This window comes from Perca fluviatilis, chromosome 22 (genome assembly GCF_010015445.1).
Source record: "Perca fluviatilis chromosome 22, GENO_Pfluv_1.0, whole genome shotgun sequence".
NCBI lineage: Eukaryota > Metazoa > Chordata > Actinopteri > Perciformes > Percidae > Perca > Perca fluviatilis.
Genome location: NC_053133.1, coordinates 10,604,320 through 10,615,221, shown reverse-complemented (window position 1 = coordinate 10,615,221; position 10,902 = coordinate 10,604,320). Strand labels below are relative to the sequence as shown.

At 36.9% G+C, this 10,902-nt stretch overlaps 1 protein-coding gene across 4 annotated transcripts; it reads left to right on the top strand.

The window, feature by feature from the left end:
- On the top strand, positions 1–10,902 carry LOC120552013 (sialic acid-binding Ig-like lectin 14). Of its 4 annotated transcripts, none has more exons than XM_039789624.1 (9): positions 1–146; positions 365–440; positions 650–1,039; positions 7,658–8,041; positions 8,620–8,877; positions 9,013–9,279; positions 9,543–9,630; positions 9,748–9,784; positions 9,912–10,902. In XM_039789624.1, exons 2-9 carry the CDS (start codon positions 365–367, stop codon positions 9,963–9,965), a joined length of 1,554 nt encoding a protein of 517 aa, XP_039645558.1. In that variant the 5' UTR covers positions 1–146; the 3' UTR covers positions 9,966–10,902. The 4 variants fall into 4 exon arrangements, with proteins under 4 accessions (XP_039645558.1, XP_039645557.1, XP_039645559.1 ...); XM_039789623.1 differs by having other exon boundaries at positions 8,620–8,925; XM_039789625.1 differs by having other exon boundaries at positions 4–146; positions 7,949–8,041; positions 8,620–8,925.

Here is a 10,902-nt window from a genome sequence, read left to right as displayed (position 1 = left end):
TTCATATCTAGCTTCAAACAGCAAGTCTGTTTGCTTTTCTGTCACAACAGCTTAGCAGGGAAGTCTGGTACTGGCTCTGTTACAGTTCTGCTGAAACTCACACATTGGGACTGATTGTTTCTCTGTTTCAGCTGCAGGCTCGTTTGGTAAGGTCAAATGTTACTGCTTTTAATGTTTGAACTTTTTAACCCAGAGAGTTTCTTATTTTGCTGATTTTCATGAACTCTTTTATTTGTTGGTTTTGGTTTTGGTTGAGATCCTGGTTTGAATGTGTGAATCTGAGATGGCTTTAACAGAACATGAATTCTTTATTTAAAAGATGCTTTGATTAAAATATTGAAAAGTAACTTTTTGTCAAATCCAGATGATGAGCGTCGTTGCAGTCCAGTCTGTGAAAATGGTGACAGCCAACATGTTGCTGACTGTCTTCTTTGTTTCAGGTGAGCTGTTTGTTCAGTCACTTTTATTTGGAGACGTTCCATTTTTGCAACTGATCATGTCCCGACTGCAAATTGAAATGTTTTATTTTTTTAAATGTTAAAAGGAAAAATAAGCTAACATGCTGCTGCTGAATTGGTTTGTGCTTCATAAACTTTCTCTTCATGCAGATTTTGCTCCACAATTTGTTCATCATGAGTCTGTTTCACAGGTGCTCTGGCTGATTGTCGTTTACAGCCAGGCCTATTCATTACTGCACCGCAGGAGATGGAAGCACTGAGTGGATCTTGCCTGATAATAACATGTAACTTCGGCGTTAACATATCCGCAAAAGAGACATTTGACAGTCTGACAGCAACATTCGGAGTTTGGATTAAAAATGACTCCAGATTTGGCAACAATCCTAACAATATGATTTTCAACAGTAGCAGGATGAATAATATCTATCCAATGGATATTACTGGAGACCTGAGTCAGAAAAACTGCACCACTTTATTTTCCAGTTTAATCACAAGTTACACAGACACATACTACTTCAGATTTGAGAACTGGCCATTTCTGGCAACAGCTTCTTGTGATCCTCTTCAAATAACAGTTAAAGGTAAGACAGTCTGTTACCTAGGGGTTTGTATTTGTATTGTGTATGTGGGTCTTCTCCAGGTTCCATGTGTGATTGCTGAGTGATTAACCTGTGCTGGGTGAAGGATGTGTAGTTGATTGGCCTCTGTCTGTCCATGGCAAGCTCCCTTTTGGTTTGTTCTAGGGAGTAGTGATTGCTGTTGCACATTTTCTTTTCTTGTTGTTAATAAATTGTGTAGATAACTTTTCAACAAGCGTCTCCCATCCTTCCTTTAGCCAATTAACATCAATTGTTACTCCCTAATCCCTATCGGGGTGTAACATATTTGGGGGCTTGTCCGGGATCTGAAGGAGTTGGGAGATTGTTTGTTGTTTGGTTTTTCTTAAACCAAGCACGTGTTAAAGCATTTCCAGTGGCTGCGGTGGTGACTATTAGTGAATGGGTGTCAATGGTCTAGTTTTAATCGCCAATTAGTGACACAGCTTCCTCAGAAGGGTTAGGGCGAGTGATCAGCTGGGCTTGTTCCGCTTTTCCTTCGGACACTATTTTATTATTTTGCCTTTCTTGGTGTCAAGGTAATCCTGGGGAGGGGAGCGAATCTCTTGAGCCCTGTAGATAACTTTTTTTAACAAGTGTCTCCCATACTTCCTTCAGCCACATAACAACTGTTACTCTTTAATCTCTACAGGGACGTAAAACAGTCTATAATATTATTGTTTAGGTCAAAACTTCATCAGATTTCACCTTAATCTAACAGAAAACCTTTTCATTACATTTTTAATTCTGATTTTAAACTGAGTCTATTCTTACAGTTTGACATTTAAATGCCACATTTTGGGATATTGAAATGCAGATCAAACTGTTATTTATAGTTTATGCATTTTCAATACAAAAGTGTCAGCTTTGACATAACTAAAGTTAATACTTTCTTAGTGTACAAATTGTGTCTGTTTTGAAGCAAAAAGTGTGGATTTTGATCACTTATTGTTTCATTTGTGTTTGTATGTAAATGTGTAGATGACTGCTGAATTAAAAGCATCAAAAGCATTTAAAGTGAACAAAGCATTTTAATCAAGTAGTCTCATCAGTGCTGTAATGCAGAGCAGCAGTGATACAGATCAGCATGAACACTGTGACACCTACATGTGTGAAATAGGCTGTGGTTGATAACACTTTAGAAAACATGGAGGCATCAGGCGTTGTATTATTAGATGTTCTTTCCGTTCTACAAGGAGACTTAGACACCTCACAGTTCTATCTTTAATTTCCACTAAAACAGTATATTTGCAGTATTTGATGTTTTGATACTGTAAATGAAAATACAACTATATCTGTGTGTGTCTGATGGACCAGAGCTTTGAGAAAAAGCTGAGAACTAAAAAAAGGGGAACTTTGTCGGCTGGGTTTTGTTAACAATTCTTCTGCAGCATCGTCATAACGACTGTAGCAACACACAGCTTTCTGCAAGAAAATGTCTTCAGTCTAGAATTGTGTTTATTGACAATGTATTGAATATTTATTCAATGCTATGGAACACTTAATACAATATAATTATAAAATTCAAAAGCTTCACCAGCTGTGACTGTTACCACAAAAGACAATGTTTCCTGATCTGAATGAACTATTCTTGCATATGTGTGAAGAGGAAGGATGAAGACTTGTTGTATTTCTGCAGTGTTTCAGTCCCTTCATATCTAGCTTCAAACAGCAAGTCTGTTTGCTTTTCTATCACAACAGCTTAGCAGAGAAGTCTGGTACTGGCTCTGTTACAGTTCTGCTGAAACTCACACATTGGGACTGATTGTTTCTCTGTTTCAGCTGTGGGCTCGTTTGGTAAGGTCAAATGTTACTGCTTTTTATGTTTGAACTTTTTAACCCAGAGAGTTTTTTTATTTTGCTGACTTTTCATGAACTTTTATTTGTTGGTTTTGGTTTTGGTTGAGTTCCTGGTTTGAATGTGTGAATCTGAGATGGCTTTAACAGAACATGAATTCTTTATATAAAAGACTCTTTTTATTAAAATATTGAAAAGTAACTTTTTGTCAAATCCAGATGATGAGTATCATTACAGTCCAGTCTGTGAAAATGGTGACAGCCAACATGTTGCTGAGTGTCTTCTTTGTTTCAGGTGAGCTGTTTGTTCAGTCACTTTTATTTGGAGACGTTCCTTTTTTCAACTGTTCATGTCCTGACTGCAAAGTGAAATGTTTTATACTGACATTTTTTTATTTATTTTATTTACACGTTTAAAACTTACTCAATTTACCATAGACACAAAATGGACAATACAAAATACAACAGAATATAGATACTTAGACTAACATAGACAAATACTACAGACGGTCCCAGCACAAGCTATAGCACTTAAAGAATAATCTACAATCATATGTTATGAGCAATTTTTCCTTGAGTCTTTTCTTGAAGATGGAGACAGAATACAACACTTTCAAGTTTTCCTCAAGCTCGTTCTAAATCTGCGATCCCCTATGAAATATACTCAAGCTTGTACACTTTAACCGTCGTTTTTTGCCAGTGATTATGTGTTTTTTCCTTGTGTCTTAAGTGTGCAGAGGTGACTGATTGGAATAAGCTCACACAAACGGTAGTTTAACCTATGGATAACCTGGAATTATCATGCAGGCATTATGAAAGACGTTATATTCGGTAATATTGTGTTCAGTGTGTTCCATGCCGTCGTCCGTCCGAGGGGCCGTCGGCCTTCATTTTGCCCGATTTGACATGTTGAATCGGCAGGTCGGGCACTGCCGGCAGTCAGACTCAAATTACCCATCTGATTGGTAGAGTGCTAACCCGGAAATGGGGAGCGGAATTAAGTGACTAGAGTCTCTCAAAATCTGACGAAAATCTTTTAAACTGACCTTTGTTAAGCTGAAATGAAGACAGATTCAGCAACTGCATGGCCTATTTCTCGCTTAAAATGTTTTCAGAAACACGTTTCGGTGAACTATTTTACTACAATATGAGATCGTATTCTGAAGAAGCCGCCATGACAGTCTGTCTTTGAATTTCCGAGAAAACAGACCCACGTGACACGTTCGTCCAATCAGCTGCCAGCTTAATTTTTTGGGCAACAATACAGATTAGCGCCGCCCGCTGTTATGGAGACGTATTACATCTCGTCTCTTTGGTGTGTTCCGAGGCACTTTTTTGACCAACTCGGGGAGACTGATCAGTCCAACTGCCTTTTCTGCCGACGGTCGGCCGTCTGGTTGGTGTGTAAGCAGCTTTAATAAACCCAGACGACGAAATAGAGGACGAGTGGGGGTATTGGGCTCAGACCACGTTAATGCCCTTATGATTTTTCTATGTAAGATCTATAGGTTTTTCAAGTGGCTGGGAAAAGTGTTATTATTATTATCATATGACATTACAATACTTTAAATGGGGCTCAAACTAAGTTTTGTATAATTGCATACATTATTATTATTGCATTTGAAATGCAAACATTCATCAATATAGACTCTGAGGAATTTAGTAGTGTTTACTCTTTCAATAATTTGATCATTTATTTTAAGACAAACTTGCTTGTTTTCCATTTGATTTTTGTCGGAATGAAACACAATGAAGTTCGTCTTACAGAGGCCCGTTCCAGAAAGCAGGTTCAGGGAAAACTCTGAGTTTGTTAACCCTGAGATGAGGGAAACTCTGGGTTTTCCGTTTCAGAAAGAGAGGTAACTTAACCTCAGAGTCAGTTACTATGGTAACTGAGCCTGTGAACCTAACCTGGTGAAAAAAAAACTTGAGAAACTAATTTCCTCATTCATTCATTCAGTCTGTATCAGGCGCATTTTAATGAAGTTTGTTATCTTCATAAAAAAACTTATTGGTTTATGTTAGGCAGATTATAAAACGTTTGTCGACGATCCCGTTGATGAAAAAGCTGTATTAATTCACAGAGAGTTTACGTCGGGAGATGATACTGAGTCGGATCATACTGTAATAGTAAAGCCACTGTAGAGCCGTCAGAAAAGTGTGACTCGCTCTGAAACGTTTTTTAAACTTTTTTGAAGTGTTCCCTGGACGCAAACCAGTGAGAGCCATTAAAAAGAAATAAATGATTATACACTATAGTTCTGTTAATGATCATGGTGCTGCAGCCTCAGAATGGGATTAGTATAGTTTACTTTTTTGCCCATAGGATTGCACCTAAATGAAATTATAGGTGTAATACAATTCCAGTTTAACCAGTAGCCTAATATTATAAGTTAACTGTGATTAAATATGAAATTAATACACTGTTAATGCTTACGCCTTGACTCGAGCAGCAATTTTCTCCCACACCAATTCTCTCTCTTTTGCAGCAGCAGCCGCTGTCTTGCTTTTTTAATGAAATGCATGTTCAAACTCGCTGTATGTGCGCATGAGTATTTCCGCCGACCTGTTTGTTTGTGGTTGTTACCATGGTGAATCGTAAAATCATGGCTCCATCCATGCTGCCTTTTTATAGTGGTTGTGCATACGCATAACCCTGAGTGAACCTACTCTGAGTTGATTGAACCAACTCAAATCAGCTGTTCTGGAACCGAAAACTCAGAGTTTTCCATCTCAGGGTAAATCAACTCAGACATCAGGGTTAGACTCAGAGTTTGTTAAACCTCCTACCTGGAACGGACCCCTGATGTTGAGAGAGAGTTTATTACACCAAAACCAAATTTCTACATTTCTTAACTCTCTATTTATTATTTCTTGCAGTCCAACTGGACTCTTATGTCACATAAATAAATTAGTGTCGTCAGCAAATAAAACTTTGTGTAAAACCATGGTGGAATTTTCAAAGTTATTAATATATAATATAAAGAGAAGAGGGCCCAAAATGGATCCCTGGGGGACTCCAAATTTGATGGGTTTGCTTATGGAAATCTTTTCATTAATATTTACATATTGCCAAATAAATAACTTGTAAACCAGCTAAGTGCTAGTCCTCTGATTCCATAATGATGTAATTTATTCAATAAGATTTCAAAATCAATAGTAACAAATGCCTTAGATAAATCTAAAAATATACCTATACCACAGTCACCTTTATCAATAGCATCATTGATCTTTTCAATCAGATCTAGTACAGCCATGCATGTAGTACTTCTTTAACTAAAACCATATTGGAATGAAGCAATAATATTTAGTTTATCAAAGTAGCCACTTAAGCTATTGTACACTACTCTCTCTAAGACCTTAGAGATTGTAGGCAAGATTGATATTGGACGATAATTGCTCATATAATTTTTATCCCCAGATTTAAATACTGGTATAATTCTTGCAATTTTTGCCCTTTTCGGCACTATTCCAGAGAGCAGTGATAGATTGATACAATAAGTAAGTGGCTCCATGATATTAAGTGCAATGGCTTTCAGAATTTTATGACAGATTTCATCCTCACCAGCAGTGTACGAGCTTCATAAGTTTGTAATGATTTTATAGACTTCATTGCAATCAGTTGGCTTCATAAAAAAGGAATTGACATAGCTGCCCGACAAGTTATGGTTAAAAGAGATACCTTGAGGTTGGTTTATTTTGTTAGAGTTGTTCCCCGATGGAGACAAAGTAATTATTAAAGTTATTTGCTGGATCAATGTCATTTGTAAAATTATTACTTAAATGTGAGTATATGCCCGCAGTATTTGGGAGCATGGTGCTATTTTGGTCCTTGTTAAGGACTTCATTTAGCACTTTCCACATCTTCTTGGAGTCACCCTGTGATGCTTGTATGAGGTGTGTAAATTGGTTACTTTTAATTTTCCTTATTATATGTGTAAGTTTATTCTTATAATTAGTGTATATTTCCTTGTTCATAACACTTAGGTTTTTTAAGGAACGTTTGTAAAGTTTATTTTTATGCGTGATCTATTTTAAGAGACCCTTTGTAAGCCAGGGGTTATGACCAGTAGCACTGCAAACGGCAGTCTTCTCTGGGATGGTACAACAAATAGAGTTTGTGATCTCATTTATTAGGTTGTCATATGCAGTGTTAGGATCATTGCAGTCATAGACTGCTTCCCATGTTTTGGCCTGTAGGCTTTCACTCAGTTGTTGCAGGGTTCTTTCATTTAGTACTTTAGTTTTGTTTGTTGCCATGGTAATTTAGTCTTACTAGCAAAATCAAGAAATAATACAATAGGAAAATGATCAGTAATATCAGATAACACAACTCCAGATTCTGTTTCAAATGTTTGTGATGATATTGTCAATAGTTGACCTAGTGGAATGTGTTACTCTGGTAAAATGATTTATGGTACAAAAAAAAGATGATGAATGTAAAGTATTAAAGAAATCACTTTTAGCAGTATCATCTCTGGAGACATCAATATTGAAGTCCCCTAGAAGGACACAGTCTTTGTTTTTCCTGTTTATGGAATATAAAATGTCCTTCAGTTTGACCTATCCAGGTCAGAATCAGGGGGTCGATAGATAACTCCTACTATAAGGTTTTTAGCATTTCTGAGGTTTATCTCAATAAAAAGTGAATCAGAATGGTTATCATCTAAGAAAATGGCATCACAAACATTGTTAAAAGGAAAAAGGAGCTAACATGCTGCTGCTGAATTGTAGTTTGTGTTTCATTAATTAGCTCTTAATGCACATTTTGCTCCACAATTTGTTCATCATGAGTCTGTTTCACAGGTGCTCTGGCTGCTTGTTCTAAAGATACATCCCTATTCATTACTGCACCAAAGAACATGGAAGCACTGAGTGGATCTTGTCTGCTAATCCCATGTAACTTTAGTGCTAAACCAGACACGGGATTCAACAGCACAAGAACAACCTTCGGAGTGTGGATTAAAAATGACTCCAGATTTGGCAACGATAGAAATAATGTGATTTTCAACAGTAGCAGAGTGAATAATAGCTATCCAATGAGTATTACTGGAGACCTGAGTCAGAAAAACTGCACCACTTTATTTTCCCGTTTAGTCACAAACTACACAGACACATACTACTTCAGGATTGAGAACAGGCCATCCAGGGCAACAGCTGTTTGTGATCCTCTTCAAATAACAGTTAAAGGTAAGAGAGTTGTATTTATTATCAGTCAGTCTATTATGTTGTCTCAAGACCAAAACTGAAACTAATTTGACCTTTTATATTAAACAGCACACTTTTACATGTTTCACTTGGCCATGAATTCGGATTCAACACTGAGTCTGTTGTTACAGTTTGACATTAACATGGTTACATTTCGGGATACTAAAATGCAGCACAAACCATTACTGTGTGTACTTTCAATACAAAATTGTCACATTTGGCATTTAAACACGGTTTAAAAGTAAGTCCAGTAGGTTAGTAATTTCTTATCTTTTATTTAGTTTACTAATAATGTCTGTTTTTAAACCACAGATTTTCCTTCCTTTTTCCCTTTGGCATGAATTCAAATTCTGATCAAACATTGAGTCTATTCTTACAGTTTGACATTGAAATGGTCACATTTTGGGATATTAAAGAACAGTTCAAACTGTTATTTATTCTTTATGTAGTTTCAATACAAAGGGTCAGTTTATGTATCAGCTTTGGGATTTAAACACCTAAAGTGAAATATTTCGTACATATTTCTTAGTGTACTATTTGTGTTTAATTTCAATCCCCAGATTCCCCCCCGAGGCCCAGAATTGAGATCTCAGGTGATCTGAAGGAGAAGGAGTCTGTCACTATAAGCTGCTCAGCTTCCACTCCCTGTCCACACTCCCCTCCTAAACTCACCTGGAATCTCCAACAAGACCCTCCCAACAACATAGAGGAGAACCCAGATCAGACCTTCACAACTAAAATCCAGAAGACCATCACTCTGTCAGACACACATGATGGATTCACCATCAGCTGTTCTGCCACATATCCTGTGAATGAAGGTAGAGAAGTCAAGACAGCAGAGGAGAGAAAGACTCTCAATGTTTCATGTAAGACAACCAGTGTTTGTTGTTGGATCCTGTCAGCACATCATGTGCTGATTTTAATGAATAAAGTTAATCTCACATTTTCCTCAGATGCTCCCAAGAACACCTCAGTGTCCATCAGTCCATCAGGTTTGGTGTCAGCAGGTAGCTGGGTGAATCTGACCTGCTCCAGCAGAGCCAAGCCTCCCGCCAACTTCAGCTGGTTCAAGAACAGCAAAGATGGAGACATCAGTGTAGCTGAAGAAGTCTTTTACAGCTTCAACGTGACCAATGTGACAGATATAGAAGATTATTACTGTGTGGCCACGAATGATCTCGGTAATCAGACGTTATCTTGGATTCATTTGAAGAGTGCAGGTAAATGAAGAACTGAACTGAATCTGATTATTTTTATATAATCTGCTCTCCTCTCTTTGTACTTTTCCTTCTTTTCTGCTCCAGTGTAACTATGTTTTTCTATTTTTAAGTGCCCTGTAAATCCCCTTTTATTTCATTTGTATTCAATTAAACTTCATAAAACTGTTTACATTTGAGGTTCACAGAAGGAATTCAAGTTCATAATATTTTAGAACAGAACCATTTTCCATTAAGGAGAAGGTGACCATGCTGTCTTGTTCCAGATAATCCAGAGTTTGGGGTTGATGTCTACGTTACAGTGAAGATCCTGGGAATCCTAACTCTCTACAGTACACTCATCATCTTTGAGTGGTGAGACAAACTTTTCTGTGATATGATCATTTGGAGCTAAAGACTTATAGGTCTGTCTAACATGTTTAAAGTTGAACTTTTCTGAATGTTTATTCATTCCATCTCCTTTTCTTTCAGCTGGTTGAGATCACGATGCTGCAACAAACCAGTGAAGGTAAGCTACAGCTCCATTATTCTTTCAACAACACAATGTCTTGTGTTTCTGGCATTTCTCTTTGAGCTGCAGTAAATGGACTGCAGAGCACTAACACCACTCTCTCTGTGTTGTTATATTTCCACAGGACGCAGGAGAAGAAGACTACGTCAACAGAGTGATTGAGATTCAAGCATCATGAAGGAGAAGAGGAAGACATCATGATCACCATGAATGGAATATTTCTCTATTTCTTATTCCTCCCATTCTTAAATATTAAATGGCTTTGAACAAAGGACGGAGTGCAAAGAGGACAGAAGATAACCAAAATATAATATGCTGTAGCTTCATCATTAGTTTGTGTAAGATTGTGCTGATTTATTGCATTATTATAGTTATTTTTCTTTGCTTCAGTTTTCTTTGCCTTTACAAATATATCATTAAGACAACAGAACAGTTAAAAGTAGATATTTCAGGTGATGTGGAAGCAAAAACTGTGGATTTTGATTTATTTGATTATTGTTTTATTTTTGTTTGTATGTAAATGTGTAGATGATGGATTAATGGATTAAAAGCATCAAAAGCATTGCAAGTGAACAAAGCATTTTATGAACACTGTGACAACTCCATGTGGGAAATAGGCTGTGGTTGATAACACTTTAGAAAACATGGAGGCATCAGGCGTTGTATTATTAGATGTTCTTTTAGTTCTACAAGGAGACTTAGACACCTCACAGTTCTATCTTTAATTTCCACCAAAACAGTATATTTACAGTATTTGATGTTTTGATACTGTAAATGAAAATACAACTATATCTGTGTGTGTCTGATGGACCAGAGCGTTAAGAAAAAGCTGAGAACTAGAAGTAAAAAAGGGGAACTTTGTCGGCTGGGTTTTGTTAACAAGTTCTTCTGCAGGATCGTCATAGCGACTGTAGCAACACACAGCTTTCTGCAAGAAAATGTCTTCATCAGTCCAGAATTGTGTTTATTGACAATGTATTGAATATGTATTATAATAATAAAAATAATAAGTTATAAAATCATAATCCTCTATTTAAAAGCTTCACCAGCTGTGTCTGTTACCACTAAAGACAATGTTTCCTGATCTGAATGAACTATTCTTGCATATGTGTCTA

What these genes read in the sequence shown, in the direction of transcription:
- LOC120552013 (XM_039789623.1), top strand. Translation starts at nt 365, where the DNA reads ATGATGAGCGTCGTTGCAGTCCAGTCTGTGAAAATGGTGACAGCCAAC. An exon ending in TCTTCAAATAACAGTTAAAG is followed by an intron (nt 1,040 to 7,657) that starts GTAAGACAGTCT and finishes TCTGTTTCACAG; the next exon opens with GTGCTCTGGCTGCTTGTTCT. An exon ending in ACACTCATCATCTTTGAGTG is followed by an intron (nt 9,631 to 9,747) that starts GTGAGACAAACT and finishes CTTTTCTTTCAG; the next exon opens with CTGGTTGAGATCACGATGCT.